The 26,178-nt window shown below is 42.8% G+C and overlaps 1 protein-coding gene across 2 annotated transcripts in view; it reads right to left on the bottom strand.

Annotated features, from left to right (window-relative positions):
• EFCAB2 (EF-hand calcium binding domain 2) overlaps positions 1-10,348 on the bottom strand; it is a 35,277-nt gene extending 24,929 nt beyond the window's left edge. The window contains exon 1 of one of the 2 annotated variants that reach the window (XM_054195942.1): positions 10,229-10,348. In XM_054195942.1, the coding sequence (XP_054051917.1) occupies positions 10,229-10,256 (28 nt within the window). In that variant the 5' untranslated portion in view covers positions 10,257-10,348. Of the gene's footprint in view, positions 1-9,382; positions 9,395-10,228 lie in introns of those variants that run through there. The other variant, XM_054195943.1, reaches the window with a different exon arrangement.
• Positions 10,349-26,178: the final 15,830 nt, after the last annotated feature.

The raw sequence follows: 26,178 nt of genomic DNA on the forward strand, positions 1-26,178 counted from the left end.
TCTGGGCAGCCTGTTCCAATGCTCTGTCACCCTCAGGGTAAAGAAGTTCCTCCTCATGTTTAGGTGGAACTTCCTATGCTCAAGTTTGTGCCCATTACCTCTTGTCCTGTCCCCGGGTACCACTGAAAAGAGCCTGGCCCCATCCTCCTGACACCCACCCTTTAGGTATTTATAAGCATTGATAAGGTCCCCCCTCAGCCGTCTTTTTTCCAGACTGAATAGACCCAAATCCCTCAGCCTTTCTTCATAAGAGAGGTGCTCCAGTCCCCTAATCATCTTGGTAGCCCTTTGCTGCGCCCTCTCCAGCAGTTCCCTGTCCTTGAACTGGGGAGCCCAGAACTGGACGCAGTACTCCAGGTGCGGCCTCACCAAGGCAGAGTAGAGGGGGAGGATGACCTCCCTCGACCTGCTGGCCACACTCTTCTTGATGCACCCCAGGATGCCATTGGCCTTTTCGGCCACAAGGGCACATTGCTGGCTCATGGTCATCCTGTTGTCCACCAGGACTCCCAGGTCTCTTTCAGCTGAGCTGCTCTCCAGCAGGCCAGCCCCCAACCTGTACTGGTGCATGGGGTTATTCCTTCCCAGGTGCAGCACCCTACACTTGCCCTTGTTGAATTTCATAAGGTTCCTCTTTGCCCAAATCTCCAGCCTGTCCAGGTCTCTCTGTATGGCAGCACAGCCTTCCAGTGTGTCAGCCACCCCCCCAGCTTTGTGTCATCGGCAAACTTGCTGAGGGTGCACTCTATCCCCTCATCCAGGTCATTGATGAATATATTGAAGAGGACTGGACCCAGTACTGACCCTTGGGAACACCACTCATCACTGACCTCCAACTAGACTCTGTGCCCCTAATCGCGACCCTCTGAGCTCTGTTTTTCAACCAGTTTTCTATCCATCTTACTCTCCACTCACCTAACCCACTCTTCCTAAGCTTCCCTATGGGGATGCTGTGGGAGACAGTGTCGAACGCCTTGCTGAAGTCAAGGTAGACCACATCTACTGCCCTCCCCTCATCTATCCATCCGGTCATGCCATCATAGAAAGCTATCAGATTAGCCAGATTTAGGGTATTGCAGTTAGCACCCAGTGACAAGCACTGTGCTGTGCTGTTTTGCACCTTTCCCTATAGCTACAGCTTACAGATTTTTATCACCCTGAGTACAAAGTCTCTCTGAGCTCTGCGACAGTCAATAGTGAGAGCTAAAGCCCTGACCTGACCTTCTTAAGTGCCTTACTCCTTGTATTCTAGCTCCCTATCACCCCCTTATTAAATAGTGCAGGCTCATGCTGTGAACAGTAACATACAGCTTATTGCCGATATCCTCTGGAGAATACATAGCACTGGGAAACAGAAGGAATGCATGTAGAGTATGCTCTGTGTACCACCAAACCTCAGAAAAAACGTAGGGATAATCTTTTAGAGCTTGAAAGAATCTGGAGTCATTGTTACTTACAGCAAAAACACTTGGCAGTCCTCCTGAGCATCCTCCAAAACGCAACAGTGCCTACCCTGACAATAGCAGTTTCTCTCTTCCCAGCTTTCACACAAGTTTGTTTGCCCACACGTTGTGCATTTGTTGCTGCTGAGTCCTTGCAGAAAAGCCAGTTTCTTTTTTTTTTATCACCCCTAATAGTTGGTCATGTGTTGAAACATCTCTTTTTTTCCTCAAACCCATTTTGCCTTCTTGCACTTCTTGGAGGGGAGGGTTGGCTGAGAAGGGCCTCAAGACAATGGGATGGGACAGTTACAGTGGCTTTACAGGACAGGAAAAGCTATTGAGTCCTGCATCATAACAACACACATTTTCATCTCGTAAGCTGTCAAACATTTTATGTCAGGAGTACCTGTAACATTTTTAGAGCAACAATCAGGACACAGCAAGAAATGTTCAACTACAGCTCTCAGGATTTCTCCCTGCCTGTCTTCCCAAGCAGTTGGCCATAGCCATGCTGCTCTAGTTCCACTGGCCTCACAACTGTTGCAGATTACTACTTTGGAAGCAGCATGCAATAGGGACTCTCAGGAAGAGACATATATCCAAATTCGACCTAACAGGTCTCTATTATGACCTAGATTTCAGCCAGCCAAGCACATCATCATTTTGCAGCTACTCAAGCGGTGGCCTGGTCTGACTTCACAAAGCCTGGAGCTTCATGAGCCAAAGCAGCAAGCTCTGAGTGATATCACTCACCCTAATCATTTGCACAGGTCCAGCTCTGACAGCAAAGCTCTCCTTCCGCTAGCTGGTGTCCACAGACAAGCTGCCAAATACTTGCCATTGCATGCAATTGACACTGAGGGCAATGAAACAGCATGCTTTGTCACACTAACTTGTAGAATATAGGGGTAAAATCCTTTCCTTTTGATATAAAGATCTCCACTTCTGAGCAGAGGATGTGGAGATATGTCAGTCATCCAAAGAAAGCAAGGAAGTCACATCTATGCAGAGATCTGGATTGCCTCCTGTACGCCTGTGATTTACAAACATACAACTAATATTTCTCTTGAGGAAAGTCATGATGTTATCCTTCCTACAGTGAAGTGAAAGAAATGCCAGTACTTGATGCATGTTAGCCTGCAAAAAATAATTGTGATACTTTTTTAAAAGTCAATACCGGGTGCATGCAATCTCCCTTTTCATAAGGCAGAGATAAGCTCAGCATAAATCTCCATTAGGGATGTCTTGCACATCCCTGAAATCCCAACTCTGGCAGTTGTACCAGTCAGCACTCCTGTTGCGGCTCAGAGCTGGCAAAAACAGTAATCTCCATTGTTGTAATTTGTTCCCTATCTTTCATCTCAGCCACACCTGGGTATAATGAAAGAGTTATGTCTAGCCTGTACTTATATTCTCTTTCATCACTAACAGCCAACTGCCCTGTGAGGATATATAGCTCTCCTGGTGATGCTGAGAGCCTTGCTATACCTCCAGCTGCTGCTGAAAAGGAAGAGCTTACAGAGGCTGCGACACCGGCAGCACACAACCCATGCCACTACCCTGTGTGGTCGCAGAAGGCACTTGTCTCCATTTCTCCTGGACTCCACACAGTGCTGGCCCCAGAAGCAGATGGCAGAGCCACAAAGGACAACTCCGACACACACAGCCTACAACATGTATGCCCCACACCAAGGTCCACCAAAATGCAGTGACGCGCAGGCTGCTGTGTGCTCCACAGCAGCAGCTCACACTGCCGACGACGTAGGATGGCCCCCACAGGGCACTGCATAACTTGTCACCAATGTGCACGTGCATCTGACTGCATGTATGGCAGCACCCGACACCTCGCAAATCGAATATGCCTAGTGCGCTGCCTCTGCACAAGCAGTCAGGAACCAGGGACCAGAATCAAGTGGATATTAGTACTCTGAGAATTAATTTACTTTAAACGTAAGCCATTTTAAAGTTTAACTGCAGCACCACAGTAGCTCGGCTAGAATACAGCAGTTTGTAAACTTTCTGCTTTTGAAAGAACCGTAACGATCTACAATATAAGGTCAGAATGAGGGCGTTTAAGTATGACGTTTAATACATGCTGTTACTATGTAACGTATCACAAGCCCTTCAATTTGCCTGACAGGGTCTCAAATGGGTTAAAAAATATACAGTTTCTAGACTGGTTGCAATTCTATCTGCACTACTCTGGCATGAGGGCTCTGACCAAGCAGAGGAAGACTGCTACAGCGAAACAAAATGGCAAGGGATTACAGAGGTTTGCTGCAGCTATGCGAATTAATATGAACCTCCATTTTTTCTTTTTGTTTGCCTAAGAGTAATATTCTGAATTTGAACAGCATTTCAGCTGACAAATTTAAGATGTTTACATTTACCATCAAGGGGGAATAAGACTTATTTCTATAACTATTTGAGGCAGGCTAAGCTAAAGGAGAAAGCTGGTAAACAGGGGAAAAAAGGATACAAGCTGTTCATGGATCAGTTTCAGAATTCACATCTAATTTTCAACCTGACCATCAGCAGTAGCGGTCCAGAACCTCCTGTGACCTTACACCAGCAACACGACAATCCTTACCATTTTTAAGATGGAGCTTGTTAAACTTTTGAAAGTTATGGTTGTATGGAACCCCAGGCTGGACTCAAGGATCTCTTGCTATCTTTTCATTCATGGGGCTTTCACGTACTACCCACGCCTATGTAGCATTGAACAGTAAGGATGTCACATTTCCAAAAAGTTGGGAGTCCCTATTTTCTTGAAGATGGACATTTACAATTAAAGACCATTTACAAAAATATCTCCCAAGACCTGTTAGGTAGCACTTAATCCAGCCTCAAAAGCCATGGGGGCCAGAGGTGAGTTTTGGGACCTCCTGCCCCTTACCATGCTGATAGCTTTTTGTCATGGTTTTGGCCAAATTGGCCAATGGCCGGTGACAGATGCTCCCCCTCAGCCTCTCATACAGACAGGAGGAGAGAGAAAGAGATTTATGAGTTTAGAAGAAACTAAACTACTTTAATGAAACATTAATAATGAGATAAAAAGGAAAATAAGGAAATAGATACAGTATATACAAAACCGTATTAAGCTCCCGGGATGACGTCACCGGCAGGCACTGGGGAAGTCCCAGATTGGACTCAGCGGCGGGTGGGAACTGGATTCCAGAGCTGGAGTCAGGAACCCACCGATCGGGATCAAAGGCAGATGAACAGACAGGGTCCTCCTCAGACGTCAGCCATTGAAGAAAGAGAACTGACCCTTTGATCCCTCAGCTTTTACGCTGAGCATGGGGCAGATGGGATGGAATACCCCTGTTGGTCAATTTTGGGTCACCTGTCCTGTCCGCTCCTCCCTGCAGGTGGGACCCCTCCACGCTTTTCCACTTACGACCCTCCAACGGGGCAAATAACGAAATTAGCTGACCTTGGTTGTTACAGCAATAAGTATAATCAAGAGCCTCGCTGCGTACCATTCCTTGGCACAAACTGTCTTATCATTCTGAATGAACCATTTCAGACACAACATGCTGTTAATTTCAGAGAGTTAGAAGAGGCCTAGCTAAGAAATAAAATAACTGAACAGAAAGTTGGTTCTGTTTTACCTCAAACCAGGACACTTTTACCCCCACACCGGGTACCTGCGAGCTCCACGCAGGGGGCTCTGGCCACCTTCTGCAGTGCCCTGAGCCCCATCTCCCACTGCCCTGTGCCCTCCCCGATGCACAGGGCCCACCTCCGCACAGGCTGGGCTGGGACATCGTTGCCGCAGCTACTTCCCCCTCAGGATACTTCACATGATGTGCAGGAGCTATTTGCACCTTCTGATGCCCCACCTCAACCATACCCCCATGATAGAAACCACAGCAGTGGCAGCTGGACCCCATGGCACGATCTGGGCAGGGCAGAGCAGTGGGGTGACAAGTACCCCTGTCTGCTCGGCCACCTCCCACCTGGGGGCGAAACGCCGAGCACATTCGACCACAGGTTCTTGTCAGACCTCTGTTACCCGAAAGACCACGTCCCTTCCACAACCTTTAGCCCTCCAGGTTTTCTTGCCAATAGCAACAAAGCAGTATTTGCTCACACAAAATAAAGGTACTCCTAAATTGAAAAAAAAAAAAACCTCCAACCCCACAGACCTCAGAATAATTAGTATGTAGACATGGAAATTCTTAATAACATGTTAACTATTGTTGGAAAGATAATTTGTGGGAGTTCTTGAGCTCCCTGTCAGCACTGCGTATCTGCTGGTTGGCATTGTTTAAAAGACAAAAAAGTTTAAAGCCTTTCTGCACACCAGCCAATTTTTTATTCAGTAAGTCAGCTAGAAGTAGAGCCAAACTGAAAAACTTCTGCCATTTTATGCACCATGGAAACAAGAAACCTGTCAATCTGCAATTACCTATTCTACATCCATTTGAGATCAACTTTTACTGCAGAGTGTAGCCAAGGGGATTGGATCTACAGCCTGTGTTTGTCCATGGGAGATGGACAAAATTTATTTTTTGTATCTCTCTCAAATAAGTACAACTATTAAAACATAACTCAGATTGCTGTCAAGGTGCGTGTTAAACTGCATTACAGTCTAATAAAAGCTATAAACTCTTCTCCTCATGTGATTTCTCACAGCAATGTCAACAAGAGGATACAAAAATATTCAGTGTTCATCTGCATCTGTAAATTCCACTGTGATAAAACTGCACACTGATTTCCTAAGTGATCTCATATATTCAGATTTTCTTCTAGAGATGAAATATTGCTTGCTTGAGCCCTATGAAAGCTACTTATTTTTAACACCTCATACAAATGTAGTATTTTTTTTCCATAAACGAAACACTGCTACTTTTTAAATCAGAGATAATTTCTCTGATGGACTACTTTAGCCTGAAGGTTTATTGTGAGTGTTTAATCCGTAGCTTTTGTACCTTTCAAATGCCAAGGCTTATTTGTGAAACTCTCAAAAATACATTTTAAAATCCTTAATATAGCAAGACCCTTAAATGTACTCATGTGCTTAAGCATCATGTGCATCATATTATCCCATTCAGCGGGATTCCCCAAAGCCGTACACAGCTTAAGTGCTTTTCTGTGTCAGATTTGAAACTCTCTAGTTAATTAAGTGTGCTCCAAGCAGAAATAATGGTTACAACTGCCTACAGCGCTCACGGCAGCTACTAGGCTCTCTAAGCTTGGACTTGCAACTTTATTAAAACAGGATGAGCAGTGATAGCACATTTTCAATATCGCTAGCAACACAGAATCCAGGCAGAGCCAGGTGACATGGAGAGGGAAGGTTTAGATCCTACCTCCAGACACGGGAGGATTCGGCAGGGCTGGTGAAGCAGGGGCAACTCTGCCTCTTTGCAAGAAGGTAGTAGCTGAACGGGTATGTAGCTACTTCTTACCAAATGTAGACTCCAGTAAATCTTTGATTTCACCAGCGTGCCAAGTAGCAAACCGTGGCAGTTAAAGAGCAGATATATACGTATGATTGAATGTAGTTACTGTATTTACATAAAGCGCTAAAAGTGGGGTGAAAACTCTTTCCCATCTCCACTAACAACCTCCACATGACTGCTTCATAAGTGGGGAAGAGGATCTGTGAAGCCTGATTACATACTGCAGCTGTAACTCAAACTACCCAGGACAACTACTAGTCATTTACCAGAGAAAACCACCATCACAGAACGGTTATTCACCACCTCCGTAGGTCTTCACATCAGAATCAGGTATCTTTCTGGAGGACATCTGTTGTCCAGAACTAGTTATTCGGTTTCATATGGGTGTAAGTGGGTGAAACAGGAGCTCAGACAATTTAATATACTTCCTTTTGAATTAAAATTCATTACTTATTAATTGCCTTTTAAATATGTGTTAACTGGCACAAAGAATATGGTCTTAGAAAAACGCTAATACTGATCAATTACATAACATTACCATAATGATATAGGAACACTGAGCGTTTTCTCCTTTATGTACTTTCACGTGATTTCTTAAATCCCAGCTGGAGAAAAATATGTCTTGTCTTCTGTCTAGTTCTACTTCAGGCACTACCGGTCTGACATTTTGCTTTCAGGTTCTAGTAACATCAGTATTGAGATCAGAGATATTAAAACTTAGAAAATCTGACATGTTATGTCAAATTACAAAGAAGGTATCTGAGAGCAAATGGAAGAACAGACAGACCGAATTAAGTAGCAGAAAAAGGGAAAGAAACAGAATGATAGGAGGGAAGATACATGCAAATATACAGAAGAGAAAGATTAAGAAAACAGTCTAGTGTGATCAGATAGGTATGAAGAAAAAACGTTAAATAATGCGGAAAGCACAAGTGTAGGGATATAAATTCATACATAAAACATGTAGCTACTGTCTAACACTTATGCACATACAAGATTTTATTCACAAGGATTGCATAAGTGAGAGGGTAATACTCATGTGAGTAACATGACGTACAAGAAGTTGCAGGATTTGGCCTTTCACCATTTTTCCTTGTGTGCATCGTGTGCATCTGTAAAACATTTAGGCAGGCATTCTAACTTTGAAGAAGACAAAACTTGAAAATAATAGGACCTAAGGGAAACCTTTAACATGAAAGCTGGTGGAACTGCAGTTCTACAAAGAACCAAGAAGAATACCCTAAAGACTAATTATTTGACAATACAACTAATGTTATTGTTCTGTTTGAAGCATAATAAAGTAAAAGTTGCAGTTTGCATAGATGTGGGATGCTTGTCGGAAGAAAACATGATTGATGTGTGAATCCGGAATCAAGGAATCCTAATTAACCCTCTAATTGCTATCTTCAAGAAGTCTAATAGCAACTCTGAAATGGGTGTAAGTGATTTATTCTAATGGGATTGCTTCTGCAGTTTAATGAGACACTGACTGTTAGCTTATCTCAACTGTTTTTATAATAATGAGACTCATTTATAGGGCAATATGCAACTGGTTTGCTAAGAGCGGTCTATGATTCTCATGAGTGACAGAAGGTAAGTCAGATGCCTTGTGATACAGGTTTATCCTCATTCTACAGATAGAAAACCAAAGCCCAGTATTTCACTTTCCATGGTCCACCAGGAAGACTGGTAAGGCCAGGAATGGAGCTTATGGGTCAAGGTTGTTTAGGATGACAGCACGATTTTCCTCTACAAGATGACATCTGATTCTCTATTGGGAATACTGTTTTGCACAATGTTAAAAAACATGAAGTGTAAAAAAAAACAACAAAAAAACCCCAAACAAAAACCAACAAGAGAGTCTGTCTTCAGTAATACAGTAATTAAACTTCTTACAAAGTATTGTCACTTTGAAACTACAAAAACAGCATCAAAAGCCACTAATCAAGCAACCAAAAACCCACGACCTTCCTTCTCCAAGAGCTTCTGCCCGTAGATTGACAAAATGGTGCAGAATCTCAATATCATACATATGGGTGCCGAAAATATACAGAGACAGAACTTCCCGATATTACTGTTATCCTGCCAGAACACCAGATTCCCCCTTCTCAGATGGTTCAGCAGACTTCTAGGCTGTTATCCTATCGTCTCTATCCACCTCTGCCAGCACTATGCCTCAGCTTCATTTGCAAGACTAGAAAGATGCAAAAAATATGCTTTCACAAGACTAAGCAAAAACGAAAAACAATATAAAAGAAATAATGCTTTTAGAACAGTCCTCACTGAAGCCACATCAGTGTTACTTCTTAATTTCTGTATGATATCTATACTACAAAGTACATGCTGGAAATACTTCTACCAAAATCAAATTACTTACTCAGCACCATCCACAGCAACTATTTATACAGGACTTTCCTATGGATTATATTATTTTTTTCCTAAATAATATGAAACAATCCATTATTTAGATTATTTCAAATACAATGTTCAGAATTTTCAAACTGTCACAACACCCACAAGTCTACTTACGGAAGGGATAGATTTTAGAGGTCACGGTATTGTGAGTTGTACAGAAAGTACGTTTTTGTTGAAACGATACTCCTCACAAGAGGAATTACCTTTAGCCTGTAAAATATAATTTCTGGCAACACTCCCTAAAGTAGAACACGCTTGCCTCTAAAAATAAGCCGTGGTGCTATCAGCAGCAGAGATTACTTTTTCCTGGCAGAGAGCGCCTGATGCATCCAGAAATGACTGCAAGGGGCGATGGCCAACTGGCTCCAGCGGCCACTTCAGCCATCCCGGCTGTCCTGGAAGCCACCCCACACCGTCACCAGGCAGTCAGCCCGGCCGCCATCAACTATGGGTGCACCCTGCGCAGCCGTAACACAACCATAATGCTTCCAGCACCCGTGGCCATTGCCTGTGGGTGGCATTGGCCATGGGTGGCATGGCAGCGGGCAGCTGGTGGCATCTCCGGTGACAGGGAGTGCTGGGGAGAAGCTCCTGGCCGAGGCGGCGCAGGCCTGAGGCAGGGTGGCACTGGTGTGGCCATCGTGAACGGCATGGGGGGGGCAGGAGGTGTATTTATATAAATATATGCGTGTGTATGCATTCGTATGTACCCATACACACACATGTATATGTCTGTGTCTCTCAGTACGTGTCCGTCTGCCATCCCGGCACCAGCCCCGTGAAGGGCAGACCCCGCCGGCCTCCGTCTCTCTCGCCGCTGGAGGCCGCCCCCGCTCGGCCGGCGCCCGGCGACGTCCCGTCTCCCCAGCCAGCCCTCTCGCACAGCCTGTGGGGCGGGAGGCCCCGGCCCCGGCCCCGGCCCCGGCTCCGGCTCCGGCCCCGGCCCCGGCCCGGCCTTACCCTCGCTGCTCCCCTCCTTCTCCGCCATGGCAGCAGCCCAGCGCCGTCGCCATGGCGACGCGGGCCTGGCCGGGCCCCGCCGGGCCCTTTCCTCCCGCCGCCGCCGCTCCCCGACACCGGGCGCGGCGAGGCCGGCTGCCGGCGGCCTGGGCCTGGCTGACAGACGCAGCCACTTTCCCTCCGCCCTGGAGAGCTCGTCGCTTGCGGCCTCCGCGGCCTGCTGACACAGAAAGCCAGGGAACGGTGATGGAAGTAGTTTGGTGGAGGCTCGGCCTGCCGGCCTCCAGTACTGCACCGGGCACAGCAGCCCACCCCAAAATGTGGGGCCCAGGGCAGAGGCCCAGCCCCGGGCTGCTCCCCAGGCCCCGGGGCACCCCACGCTGGGGGGTAGGATGTTATTCGCGCTTGTGCTAAAGAGATGGAAAAGGTCACCGACCAGCAGGCCTGGCCTGCGAGGGGGGGCAGTGCTGCGGCCAGGCACCGAACCAGCCCCTTCACAGTACTCCGTTTCTCTTCAAAACAGCGTTTTCCCAGCAGTTGCAGAGATTTCCGCGTATCTGAGCTTTAGAAAGTGAAAGAACATTTTATTCCAAATACCATCGCACCAAAAGAGCTAAAATATTCTGTCTTAGCGATATTAAATAAAACGGTGCCGTTTAAATTTAGCTCTGTGTTTTAGCAGACACACTCGCGATGCCTGGTTCTTCTGACTCTAAAACAACTGTGAAAGTAGAGAAAATATAAATATTAATATTCCGGCAAGATGCAACCAAATATTCATAGAAAAATAAATATTTATGAAATTCCTAGAACTAAAACCTTGTCCTCGCCATAGCAGGTGCTTGTTTGTCAGATGTTAAACTTTTGCAAAGCCCCTGTGGATGACTCCTCCTCACAGGCTCATCCCCACCTCTCCAACAAGCAGTTACGATGGGCTCAGTATTCATGGAAGCCTGAAATTTCAAAAAACACATTGAACCCAAATAAGGCTTCTCTGCTTTAAAAGAATCACTTACTTTTTTATAACATTTTAAGATTCGCTATTTGCCTTTCAGCCACTTATTTCTGCGTTTTTATTGAACGTGGCTGAATAAAGAGGGTATAATAGATACCCAAGAGAATACATCTTCACTCTGTTGGGAAAACAGCTGATGATGCTCTCTAACAAAGCTGATCCCTCTGAAAGGTTTTCTACAGACTTGAACTGTTTATTCAAGTAACTAAGTATTTCAAATTACATGTCTGACTACAGGAATAGCACGGATTTGTTCCCTCTCAAATTGATAAGAGATGTTTTGGTGAGAACAACATGGCAGCCGAAGTTAGGGGATGCAGCAGCAGCAGGAAAAGCCCTTATCTTTCAGTCTTACAGGCATCTCATTTCTTTATTCCCTCAACCCCTCCACACACAAGACCAGTGTCTTTCCTGGTGGCAGATCTATGGTGGTGGATCATTCACGTGTTTGAGACTGAAGAAGAGCGTGAAACACGTTGTTTTGGCAAGGACGGAACTTTCTTACCTCTTCCCTCTCCTACCCCAAAAGTGGAATTTTGTGTTCTTGAACATTGTGCCCAGCATTAGATTTCTTGTGTCATTTTCCAGATGACCTGATTCATCGTAGGACATTTACCGCTCTTCTGCAAATGCTACGCTAATTCAAAGTGTTTACCACAGTTCCCTAATAAAAGCCTTAAAAAATCCTGTTCTAGTCATTCAGATTTTCACGCCAAATCCATACCCAAAATATGAACAACATTCAGCTTTAAAATAGACATAAATATTGCCTATTGTGTGAATTTATTGACATTCCTGTGTTTTTACAGTAGCCTTTGAATTTAAGTGAGTCGCTGCACATGTGACATGATAAGACAGTGACTCCACTGAGGCTGCTGCCTTTAACATCTTCCCAGCAATTTCACCAGGGCTTTCCTCACCACCCTTTCCTATTTGGCGCACACTTGTCTTTGTTTCCTCCAAGAGGGATGGTAACGAAAGCAGTGTGTAAGAGCCGATCAAGAAAGGGGAAAGCATGAAGTACACAACAGCTATGACACGTGTATGCCACAATGTCTGAGTCCTGTTGTAGCAGCTGACTCCGGCCCTCACGAGCTGCTACAATAACTCCTCAGGGAGAGCATTATTCTGAGCATATAAAAGTATTAGTCAAATCCTGGATGTTCATACTTGTTAAGTTTGATGCCATTAGACTAGCTGCCAAATCTTTTGTGACTTAACGGCTAATACTAATTTCAGCAAACAGTATTTTGCACTGTCCTGCCCATGTTGTTGAGATTCCCCTTAAGACAATTTCTGTAAATCGAAGTGCTTTGTTTGCATCGTCTGCTCCAGCCTGGAGTTTCCTTTTGCTTTCAATAGCTTGCAGCCAAATGTCAGCACCTGTTTCCCCTTCTTCCCCCAATTCCTGACAGACAGGCCTTTGGTGTCTTGCATGTCTCCAGAAGCAGAACAAAATATGGAATGAGAAAGCACTTCAGAACAAGAACTTGCTGCTTTAAAATTTCCTGGCAACATATCTCGAAAAATCTATGTAGGAAAAAAACGTTAACAATTATAATGCAGATCAAATATTGGCCCTGAACCACATGACTGTTTCCCTTCTAACTTAATGCACAGACATCTCAAACCAAGGGTATGAGTGGGCTGAAACAACTAATCGCATTTTGGCACAGACAAGTACAAAAGGAAACCCAGAACTACTAATTCAACAGCTTGAAATATCAGCTGCTGCATGCAAGATCTTTAAAGAGCTCCTCTGAAGAGAACATACCCTTTTAAACTTGTAATTTTTCACTTGAAAAATGTCAGGAAATATCTCAGGGAAAATATGGAAGAAACCATCCTTGTTGATATAAAGCCTGCAGTCTAATAGATGTAAGGTACTCTTGCCTCTGCACCTAATTTCATCACATACATTCCCCTCAGCTATCAGGGTCCTATCACACATTTTGTATATTTTCCATACATATGTTCTGAAATTTTGTTTAGCAATAAAAAACGGCTCTAAAATGAGAGAAGTGATGTAAAAGATAAAGCAGTTCAAGGAGGTATAATAACTTCCTACAAAGCAGTGTCCCCCCGTGGCTTCGGGATTGCAGCGTTTGGACATGTCTTTACTCTGAACACTTGAGGAAGACCTTCACTATAGAACACCCTTCCTGGGTCCTGGGGGACCATATCACTGAAGGCACAAAGCAGCGAATTCATTTGCCCTTTGCAGAGACAGTAAATGAATAGCTACAATTCTGTGATAGGAGTCTACCTACAACTCCTCTAAACGGGTACAGCCCTACCACTCTGGAGGTGTTCCCATGTCACAGTACCCTTTTTCACCAATATAACACGAATGACCCAAGTGCATTTGGCATCTCCATTCCACTTTTCCTCTGGGATCAGCAGCTGATCTGAGTGACTCAGAAAGAAGCTTCTTCAAAACAGAGTATTATCTAAACATTATCTGTTCACCCAAATGATACACAGCAACCAGACAAAAATGAGAAAAAGACTCCATCATTCCTTGCCTATGCTGTATCTTTCCCTTCAGATTTTGGGTAAATTGCACTGAGAGCAGCTACCTCGTTCCTTGATGTGTGGGAAGGAACACAGCTTCTCTTCTGGCTTGTTCTCTTTGATACTGCAGACTTTGATCCTATGCTTGGACCAGATGAAGGGAAGCCTAACAGAGTGGGTAGAGACAGACAAATAGGCATGCCCACCATTACTTGCCCTACCATTGACCTCTTCCAAGCTGCTGGTATTTTCATATTAACATTATCTGTCATCATTTTGTTTTCTTTTTGAAAAATAAAAGTCTTCCTGCTCTGACCTACAGAACAGCAAAAAGCACATAAAACGGGAAGGGAGTTCCTTTATTTTTCATACAACATAGTAAATCTAGAAGCCCAAAATCTGATCGCTTAAATAAAACGTCAGGGTATGTTTCCTTGAGACAGGTGGAGTTCACCGATGATGAAAGGGGAGGATCCAGCTCTTTCTTCAGTCTTGCCCTTCCTTCTCTACTGCTGGCTGCACATCCTCCTTCTACCTTGTGCTGGCTCTGCCATTCATTGAGAGCAGATATGAGTCACTGAAGTAGTAAAAAAACAAAGTGAATAGTTTTCTGCCACATTAAGAAATTCTGTAAAGGGTCTGACAAGCATCTGAATCAGCACTGCCAGGATGTCGGACCGTGCAATTAGAAGTGAGGGAGAAATAGGGAGGAAGGCAGGAAGGGTGAGAGATTCTTTTAGAGGGAGAAGGCTCAGTAGCTGGCCGAGTCTGTACGTAAAACTCAGAAGGAAGGAAGGGGAAAAAATAGGTTTGAAGGCCACTTATGTAGCAGCATCTCAAATCCTTCTCCGCCCACAGGATGGCTTTGTAACTGTCCTGGCAAATATCTCTCGTTGCTCATATACAGCTACTATCCTATGGATCTTTAGCTGCTCCTGTCCAGCTCCAACAAATCTGCATTTGAGGAAAAGGGACTGAACATGCATTAAAAATGAGTTACTAGGAAAAAGGACGCATTTCTTTCCCTCAGCAGTATTCCTCAATGTCAAGGAACTACTGGCAGTGCTCAGCCTCTGGGATTATGCCTAAAGAACTGCAGCAGAAAAATGCTCTCGCTTTTATATGTAAGTGCCAGGATGCTGTTCCCCTTCCCACCCAGGCATAGAAATGGCCCTAGAGATCCACATATTTTAACCCTCAGACTTTATTACCATTAATTATATCTAGAAATGAAGCCAGGATCCCCAAGAACACGGTGGCAGGAACAAAACACAATCATCCATCTGCCTAGCAACACGGGTTGCCATGAGTACTTCTCCCTGTGCTCCACCGGCAGCAGGGGCTCGCCACTGAACACCGAGCCAAGTTCAAGGGCCCCATACTGGTAAAGAAAGCCTGCTTACTCAAATGAAGACCTTGGTTTTCATATCCAAGACACCTGTGGTCCTCTGGAGCCTAGAAGGTGTCAGCCAGCAGCCTAAAATTCAGAAATGAGGGACTTCTGGAGAGCAAGACGTCTCCCTTGCAAGAGACAAAAGCAGTGACGTTGGCAACATGAATGCAAACTCCATTCTTCCTTTCTCTGTTTCTTTTGAAAAAGTTCTTTGCACATGTTTCAATACCATGCCAAAAATCGCCAAATAACATGCTATCAAATCACTCAATTTATGTACTTAGGAAGAAAAGAAGAAAAACCCAAGAGTGGTACTGAATACATGAAAATACTCCTTCACGCCCCTAGGTCAGGGAGTCCTCGAATCACAAACCATTTGTAGGAGGCTGAGAGAGGGTGTATTCAAGATATCCATTTGCCTGGTTCTCCACTGAGCAGCTGCTTCAGGCCTCACTAGAAGAAAGGATACTCAAAGAGACAGACCTTTGATATGACCCAGAAGGCTCATTTTGGTGTTCTTAAAAAAGTGAAAGACTTTTTGATTGTTGTTTAATATTTAAGGGAGGCCCTCTAATAGTGTAATGAGCTAGAAGCTGTGTAAAAATAGAGATAATATGAGAAGAACACAAAATTGTAGGTTTCAGACTGACATTTAGACAATCACAATTGAATGAAAATGTTGAACGCTGGAATTGTGGTTATGTTACCAATATTGTGAAACTAGCCCTTGAAAAAAAGCTCTGATTTCATTGTTTGTTATATGATAACATGTAATTTAAGGGTATAAAGGCCATAGCGTGAGTAAATTGGACGAAAGTACAATTTACAAAGCCATCAGCCACGACACAGGATTAATTAGCTTTGGGATGAGAGGAGGAACTACGGTTACGCACCTGAATGATCATATATGGCACTTAATCAGTTTACATGAGGCATGATATAGTACTTTTTAATACTTAGGAAAATCCTCCTAGCACATGAGTAGCAGAACTACCTTCTTTTAGATTATCTGTCAAGATTGTTTGGGCATGAAGATATTGCTGTACTCACTAGGTTAGTAATAATTAAAATCAAAATGAACCTGGGTATAAGAAACCCCATCAATTTAAGCACTTAAGATTTTTCTGTTTTCTTCAGAATGCAAGTTTTCATTTATTAAAATAAATTCTAGGCCATCTGTTTGTGAAGATAAAGTTTGGAGAATTTATGTAGCATTATCCTTTTAAATCTCCAGTAGGACAGTAAGGTAGAAAATCATATTCTGTAACAAGCCTCATTAACTTAATGTGTTCAGGATTTCACTTTACAAGTCTGACCCCACTACCTGCTCATGTTAACTTCAGAATTGCAGTGGGAATAAGGTTAAGGTCTGTAGGACTGATCTTAACTTGATTCACAATTTATTCATCTCCACTGACACAAATGGCACAGGATTAAGACTAGTGTTATAGCATAAGCATCACCTCAATTCTCATTCATCTCAGCGTTTTTTTATTCAAAGGGCTAATTGTATGGCTAGCTTGTTTTTCCAGGTTTGTGACATTTTCTTATTACTTAAATATAAGCTTTAACTTTGCAGAGATTAAATTAATTTCCATACTTAAATAACGTTACCTCTGATCAACTAGAGATATTGTACAGAGTATGTTTTGTAAAATTTCCTATATAGACTTACTCTTGTAAAATGAAAGTTGCTTTGAAATAAAAATATACTTTGTTACTTTAAGAGGGGGAAAAAAGGAACAGAACTAAGACATGTCCCAGGAATATTTTCTCTACCTTTAGAATAAAAAAGAAATTGAACTCCTGTTTGATTCCCTCGTGAGGGATAGGGGACTTTGATGCACTGTGGCCAGAAGATAGATAACTGTATTAATGAAAATCTAATCTGTGCTCAGAGACTGTCCATGTTGGCTGTGAATGTAAATATTCATACCACAATAGACTGTTACACTGTCAAAAGCTGAAGTTCAGCCAGTTTTACCAGGAAGAGCTGACATTTTGCTGTATTCTTCATTCTAGGGAACAGGAAAAATAAGCCATCAAAACTGTTCCTCCCCTTTAAATTTTGCCAGTGTAACTATTTACATATGTCATAAACCTATAAATAGGAAGCGTTTGTCCACTGAGCCATTTAGACACAGTAACTCAAACTAAGAGAGGTACCAAATACTTCAGATTGGTCAAGTTTACAGTGGCACTGTGCCAGGGCTAGCAGAGGCATCACCTCTTTTTGTATCACCTTTCTGCCATGCCCCAGGGCATGGCCATGAAAGGATCTGAGTAGTATACTGATTCAGATAAAAAATAAAAAATACTCTTTTGTTGTTGTTGTGGCTGTGAGGTTGTGAGCTGGGCTAGCGCAGCAGAAGGTCCAGTGTAAGAACAACTGACTGGGGCTAAGGAAACACAGACCTGCCACCAAGCAGCAGCCTGAGCCTTTCGGCACTGTCCTCCATCATTGGGTGGAAGGGGCTTTTGGTCCATCGCTGGCTTGCCTTCTCCCAACTCAGATGTTTGCTGTCCTCAACTAGCTTCCAGACATGCTCCAATCAGTGGAGGCCCACCAAGGAAGCAAAGGCAGGGCTTGAATAGAGAAGCATCATCATGTATTAGACGAGCTGGCAGAGCTGGCAGAGGAAAAAAAAAAAAAAGACTGTTTTTAGACATATGATCCCTTTTTCAGCTCTGAAATAGAAGTTGCATCCCTTCAACAGAGTACAGTGGCCATCATTTTCAAACAAATTTAGCTTTATTATGTTACATCATTTGGACTATTGGAGTGAAATGGCTAGCTGGTACCTGCCAGGTAGAGGTGAGTGTTTGCAAAGGAAGACATGATAAGGACATTAGCCTTGTGGGACAGATGAGAAGCAGTTATCACATGCAGAGCCCTAAGGCGTGGGGAAAACTGCAACATGCAAAACTGATTCTAATAGATACTGTAGATAGATGCAGATAAAGGAAGAGGCACTTAAATATCCTGATAAGGCCATTTCAATTGTCTAAGGGTTGGACCTTCAGAGCTGTATCACTTAAGCATTTATGAAGCTGTGCAATGAACCACACAAGGGAAATGACAAACAACATGAAAAATGACCCAGGAAAAACAAATAGGTAACAAAGTACTAATGGGTTATTTCTCCATGAGATGAGTTCTCACTTGCTGAATAGCTACAAAAATACTCGCACAGCATAATGTAGGGAGCGACAACTGCTTAAGCCATGGTTGTTCATCAGACAGTTGCTGATCAGACACACTGATCTTACACAGATCAATGTGTAAGATTATTCCAACAGGTAAAGATTCACAGCATTAGGAAAACTGTGATCAATTACCTGCTCACTTAAGGAAGTTATGGCTAAGATTACACAAGACAGTGAAAATGGACTACATAATATATGCTTAAATTTTAAGAGCTGCTAACTGAACTTTACAAAGTGGAAATACAAGTTTAATAATCCATCTGAAACTAAGGATCAGTAAACCCTAAATGAGCAACCTCTTCCCAGTTCTGTCATTGGCACCACAAGTTACCATTGGAATAGCTATGTAAATAAACCTAAAAGTGGTATCACTTACAGTGTGAGATAGTTAATTTCTTATAATTGCTTATTGAAATATATAATTAAAGCAGAACACATCTTTTATCTGTTGTATGTATACTTCCATGATACAGCAGTATTTATTGGCATTGCTGCATACATCATCGCCACCTTGAGAGCTATAGTAACTGTCAGTTCAGATTAACTCAACCAAACACAGAGCCCGAGAGGAAGGGTAGTTTTTAACTAAACTGCAAGACCTGGAAGCCTGAAGACCAAACCTTCCTGCAGTGATTCGAGGCAGTACTGTTGTCTCCTTGTGACTTTATCTTCCAGCTGGCATCTCCCCCCTGTAACAGAAGAATCAGATAGCAGTGGGTGTGGATGCCCCTGTACGTCTCCTTCCACTTCCTTTCACCTCACCCCGGCTGTTCAACACAGCACAGCTTATTTAATACTTTAAATTGATAAACAAAGCTGTGACCCAGGTAGTGATCATACATCCTATTTTGTCACTTCTCAAGCAGTGCAACTGCTGGGACAGTAAGATCTTAAACCACTGCAGCTGAACTACACAGAATCTGACAGTGAAATTATTAAGTGTCGTTTGGTCTGTGACCTTGGATAAGCCTTTTAAGCCACATTTTTCAAACACTAACACACGTAAGTGTTTTTCCATCTGTTGTTATTTGCAGGATTAAGAACAAATCTCCAAAAGTTCAGAATACCTTACCTGACAAGCGATATTGTATCATGTATGTATTGCATGTGGGCTAAGTATGACTGTTGTATATTTTAGGATCTCTTTAAGATAGTATTTGTACCTCTCTCCCCATCCTCTTTGCAAGTAGTCTGTCTCTTAGGTGCAGTGTGGAACATCTGAGACACGTTGAAGACACACAATTGAAGATAGAACTAAAATTTAGTATTAAAGAGGTGAACCTGAGGTTAATTTGTAGAAATAAGAAAATGTAGAATAAGAAAATGTAGAGCACGTAGCAAAAAGGGAGGCATGTGGGGAAAAACGTGGGACCTAGGGAAGATGGCATATCCAAGTGATGAGCCTTTTGGAAAGGTTCTCCTTTTGTGCTCTGTGTGCCTCTGTAAACACCCAAAGATGCTCCTGGAAGCAGACACATCCTTGAAGGAACCATCACTTCTCCTCTTCCAATAGTGAAATATTTGCATGCTAAAAGTCCGTATTTCACAGAGACGTAGACAGGTTCGTGATCGCCAGATCCCAAGACACTAAACAGGCCACTTTGTTGATCTCCATCCAACACCAGGAAGTTTAACAAGGTCAAACAGCAAGGTGGTGCAGTAACATGTTCTCCCTTCTGACTGATGGTCAAATATCTGCAGCCTTGGTCTCACCAGCAAGCCTGCATGGCTACAGTAGTCTTTTCACTAAGCAGTTTATCTATGAAACCTTCTAAAATGTCTACCAGAAATCTGCCAGGATGCTCATGAACTGATCTGGTAGCCATGGAGATACACATGATTCTTCTGATCTAAAATTTCAGAAGTCTGAGAATCTCTTGTTCTCCCAAACAATTCTAGCAGCCAAAATTTTCAGCATATTTTCAGAAGTCCAGTTTCCAGAGTGACTGAAGACCTCCTCAGTAAATGACACAGTCCCAGAAAGGACTAAAAGAGGTTTTCTGTCTTTGTGGGATTACTTTGATTCAATAGTAGAAGGAAGAAGCTGATTTTCAGAGCTCCATTTTTATCACTTTCCAATCTATATTCATTGCCATAAAATATGAATGCATAAACTTATCAGCCTAGAGCCATTGGCTTCCCTATAGATTTGAGAAATGAGAAACACAGAGGAAAATCTCAGATTTGAGACTTTGAATGAAGTAAATACCCATCTCTTTTTCTCAGTAGGGACAATCTGCAGTAATATCAGAGTTACAAAGGGGGGGAAATTAAAAAAAAAGCTCCATAAATTCACAGATCACTCAAAGCTCCAGGACTGGCATTTGGATCTGCATGAGGTGTGGCTGGTTATGAAGGAGCCAGTGCCATTAGTAGCAACCCAATGGTGGATGTTGGGAAGGTGTCTTCTGCTTTTAGGAGAGCCATCACCAAATTCTTCAATAGCCTGGTGGATTGCAGCAGATGAGAGTTGATTTTATATTAATCACAAACTTAGCTTGTAAGAGCTCTTTTTTTGACAAGTTTGTGATCACAAATAATTGCATGGAATTAATCACTTATATTGTCACTTGGAAATCAAGAATAAAAGTGCTAATATCTGGAAGCTGGAGAGAGAGAGAATCTGTGTTATCTATTGAGAAAGGCAGATAATATGCATTGGGAAGAGAAAGGATCTGTGAGGTATTAGTGTTAGAAGAATTAGAATGAAACCTAAATGAGAGGATTTCAAAGTAGAATAAAAATGAAGAACAGAAGTGAGAAAGCACAGTCAAATGCTTGAAACAGAAGCATCAGGAAACAAAAGGATGAAAGAAAATCTGGATATAGATAATCAGATAGAAAAGTTGCATTTGTCAGAATGATATATAAGGAATCTTTAAGTTTTGAAAAAAAATGAAGAGAGAGGAGGATCTAGTGATCCAAAACATCAGCAGATCTAAATGGCTAAAGGAGAAATCCCTGTCTTGAGGCACATAATCATAGTCAATCCCAATCAGGAGGCATATCTATATATGCTTAGCTTTACCTCACACAAGTAACACCAGTGAGTTCAGCAGTAAGCTCCATCAGTGTAAATCACACTTCTCCCTGTCTTACACCCCCAGTTTCAGCAGATGCAGCCACAGTAAAGACTGAAAAAAAAAGAAGACAGAAATCAAATGCAATTTCCAATTCAGATAAAACATCAGACTGTTAAAAGTGCTGAAAGAAAATTCTTCTCCTTTATCCTTACAAACGTGGTTACAAATATACCTAAAGGGCAGAAAGGGGAAAATTAACATATGCTTACCCAGTTTTAAATGCTTTTATTTTAAAATATAGGCTGTTAGGATTTTAAGAGATCTTGGTGCCCTGCAACAAGCAACTTTATTGCTAATTAAAGTACTGTGTTTCATAAATTTCCTTTTCTTAATTCTAAGAAGTTTTCTCATTTTTGTCATTCTCTAGAATTAACAAAATCCCTTATGCAATTCCAGGAGAAGCAGTAATAAATTAGTTTAATAAACTTGATCAAAGAAGCAAAGTAAACTTCAAATTTCAACAGAACTGCTTAAAATCCAGAACACACTCTGGAAGGGCGCAGTGTTTACCACTGGTATTTAGTCGACGTTTTTTTTTTAAACTGAGCTTTATTCAAACCCGTTCTGGATATCACCCAAGAAAGCACCCTGTAGCATCCCAGCGTGAGGCTGCTGACAGCCCACCCTTGTTGAGGCAGGCAGGCTCCTTGCTGCTGCTCCACCAGCCTTTCTGCTTCAGCCCACACAGTGGTTGCTGCTCCATCTCTTACACTTCACTCTCGCTCTTCCTGCCCTCTGCCTGCAAGCCACAGCCTCCCTGTAAAGCCAAGACATTTTCAACCTTGGCTCAGAAGTATCTGTGGCCTCCAGGTGCTTGTTCCCTGGCAGATTGGGCCCAAGGTGCTGCCAGCTGTGGGTGTTGAGTGACCAGCCCTTGGCTCCTGAAGGGTTCCAGTTAGCCGTCATGCAAAGGGAAGTGCTCTCTCCCTGGCTCCACAAGTGCAAGTTTCCAGCATGGTCCCCATCACACCAGTAACAGTTTGCCTGGGGGGGAGGAGAAGGAGGAGGAGGAAGAAGGCACGAGCGAAGGAGGAGTATTTTCACCCTTACACAACTTTTGCTGCTGAGTATCCAAATTGGCTTCTGTGGATTTGTTACCTGTTCACAGCAGTGAAAAGTGACTCAGCACCCATGTTCATTCACTTCCCTCCCAGGCTGTCAGTTTGGGGGGGTTATCTGGGGTAGTGTTCTCCAAAGCAGCCCTTGTTCACTTGGAAGCAGTCAGAGATCTTCAACTCATTTCACGTGGATTGCCGCAAGCTGTGATCCACTGCCAGCACAGGTCAGGTTCAAGCCAGACATTTCAATCTTTCAGCAAAGTGAAGTTTTGCATCATTATGATGAAATATTTCAAGTATATGAAAGCATTTGAAACACATACAAATGGGGTAGAAAATACAGGGAAAGCTATAAACCGGTAAATGAGAAGTACAAAGGAACAAAAGGAAATATTACCAGAAATATTTCCTCATAATAAGGGTGCTTCAAATAAACAGTGGACCTAAAGCTTGGTTCTGATTTATTGCTGGTTGCCAGTGCTTGGCATTAGGTACAAACTCGGATATTGTCAAGCCTAAGAAGTTGGACAGGGATTGCTAGAGTTAGTTACTATGGAGTTAAAAAAAAACGTTGGCTTTTGTGATGAGACAGCTTCACAGAAGAAATGAAGGACAGAGGAAAAAAGTTGGTTTTGAGCATTCATTTAAAGGTTTGCCATCTGAATGGTCTGTATTCATTTCCTTTAAAGCTGATCAGTTATAACATTATTTTCTCACATAATTGCTTCAAGTGTTTTGTGTTTTTTTTTTTTATTTTTAATTGCCTTTTTTGTGTCAGTATATTAGAATTTCACAGTGCTATCCACAACCAGAGTATCTGAGCCTTTCCCATGTGGAATATACTGAGGATAAAAAAAACTTTCTAGATATTGTGGACAATCTGATTCTTCTCTGGTTTGAAGGTGTGAGATTTGTGCTTGGAGCACACATCTTTTTTCATTCCTTCTTAACAATGCTTTTGATTTTAAGTTCTTGAGTTTGTACATGATAGACAAGCATGCTATTGTCACTCAGCGACCAGCTTTTGTTTGATTTCAGAAACGCTGTCCCATATATGATAATAGGATTGCTAAAATAGTTCCATGTTATGACTAGCATGCTGTGTTCACCTTGCTTCTTATTTGTTTTAATTTTTGCTGTTGGGGATCTCTTATTTTGCTGGTAATTGGAGCAGGAGGGAGTAGGACAAACAAGTGCAGATGCCTCATCTCATAGAGGAACTGCCAGGCAGTTCTGTTTTCTTTTGTATGAAAAAGAACTCATAAAATCCAGAATCTCATTGAGGCCCTGACCCTGTGATGAACTCAGCAGAGTCACAGGGGTCCCAGGACATAAGAAAAACTACAGGATAGAGTGCCCTGGATTGCAAATACTGATAATTCAGGGTGCTGCACAAAACACGTTAGCCTGATGCTCTTTTAGAAAGATGGCTTGCTTTGTCAGCAGAAAATTTTAGCTGGGTAGTTTAGGAGCTTCTTGAGTTAGCTACCTTACAGCATAAAACCCCAAAAAAAACTTCTAACCCCCCACCCCTAGTTTTGCTGGCACTGCTCCTTTAAAGCAGTGTGACCTGATGGGATACCTGGCTGTGGTTTATAATACCTGCTGGAAGGGCTGCCTGCCTTCTGGCAAGAGTGTGCTCCTGGGAGTCTCCTCAGACTATGGATGTGGAACAGCCAGGTTAAGTGACAGCACTTTTCTTCTGATGCTTATTGTCAAGTAATTGTTCTCAGAGAGTTAGCAGGGGGCTTACTTAGGTTTTGGATGCTTTCCTAGGAAATTACCTGTAGCCGTTTGCTAGCAGTTACTTTATTGTCTTGCCAGAAGAGTCTCTGTTGCTGCTAAGTCTGTCATGTGAAATGATGCTGGTTTTCCTCATCCTGAAAATAAAGAAAGGCTGAGCAGATTTGCTCCAGCAGAGTGGGTTAAAAAGCAGCCGATGACAAAATGGCTTTCTTTCCAGGGAGCATTCTACAGTGAGGTAAACTTAATTGGGTAAAATGCAGTTTCTTTAAAAAAAAAACAAACAAACAAAAAAACCAATCCACAAGCTAACCAAACCTCTGACTTCATTTCTTTATCCTGTTTTTCTGTATTTCTTAATTTAAAGGTGGTATAGGTATAGTGTACAGTCTTAAGCATTGTTAATGGTTGTGCTGTGGTTTGCTAGTGCATGGTTGGGTTCTGCGTAGCTCTCTGAGCCCAAGCATGTGTGATGGGAGGTGAGAGGGCAGAAAGGAAAAGGCTCCGTTTCCTTCTCTCACTGACTCTGTAGAGGGCTTTTCCTTTTCTGTGCTGACTTATTCTGGGGCCTAACAGAAAAGGAGCTAGGCTTTGGGATGCTGCTTCCAAAGGTAAGAGTGAAGAGATCTGAGACCAAGACTGTGCGGAAAGGCAGTTTTGTACTTTCTAAGTTGTTTTCTGATGCTTTGGTGTCTCCTGGAGCTACCTTAGCAAACCTCAGGATTTTGTAGCAACAGCCTTGTAGGACTGGCAGAGAAGTGCCTAGACAGGGAAAGCTCCCTGACATCTAGCTATTTCTTTCTTTTCTTTCTTTTTAATGTACTGGAAGTGTTTCCTATGTAAAAGTACTGCTGGAGAGAAGTTTGAGGTACTGCCTCTGCCAGCATGTAGTTCTCCTGAGGCTGTAGAACTTAAAAACAAATAAGCCAGCAGCTTCAGAAAGGAAAAAAATAAGCATCCTATTGCTGGGATATGTACATTTGTGAATGCTCTGGGCTTCAGCCGTGTGGCGTGCCCTCATTACAAAAATGGACATCTTGAAAGCATGCTAACATGGATTAATGAATATTCAAGAATAGTTTGCTTACTCAGCTTTGCCCATTGCAGATTTAAGATATGTGGTTGGACTATTGCAGTGCCTTTTGTTAGCATACAATATTCTTTTAAGTCTTAGGGGGTTTACATGGGTTTGTTTAGCAAGACCTTCCCAATCTGTAGAAGACATTCTTTGTGAACTGAGGAGAGGGGACAGAGGAGATGACCTAAGAGCTGGCAGCACTCTGGTGCCACAACAGGTGTGTGGCTGCTTCCCTCTTTTGACCAAAGCATCTCAAGAGGAGAAGGAGAAAGAATATTAAAGAGGCTTTAAAAGTAAAATGATGACAGGAGGGTACTGTGTGTATTATAGAGGGTGCAAAGCCTCAGAACAGGAGGGAAAGACAACCCAAGACAGTGGTCATCTGGACATTAAGGGGGCGGGGAGGGGTGGCATTGTTTGGGTTTCGTTGGGTTTTTTGTTTGGGTTTTCTGGTTGGGTTTTTTAAGTCAAGTTGAACAGAAAAGTTGCATTAGGCAATAGCTGGTCTGTTGGCTGCCAGTTATGAACTGTCCTGCCACCCATGCTTCTTGCATCTGTCTTCTGAGATCAATTGGTCTTAGTTACATATATTGACCATAGGTTTCTTCTGGTATATAAGCAGGAACGTACACCAGAGCTGACACTCAACTTTAAAACCTACTTACGATTTTCTTAATAGTCCCTTAGAGAGATTAATTGATACTCTCTTGAAATGGTTGTTTCGCATTGTCTTCTCATGGGAAAACAATATTTTTGGAAGTTGATTTACAGTGCTACCTTATCTGTCACAGACTGACCACTATTCAGAAGGGTTTAGTCTATCTAACCTTCCTGAGTTCACAGCTTCAATCTAGGAAAT

Source organism: Rissa tridactyla, chromosome 3 (assembly GCF_028500815.1).
Source record: "Rissa tridactyla isolate bRisTri1 chromosome 3, bRisTri1.patW.cur.20221130, whole genome shotgun sequence".
Classification (NCBI taxonomy): Eukaryota; Metazoa; Chordata; class Aves; order Charadriiformes; family Laridae; genus Rissa; species Rissa tridactyla.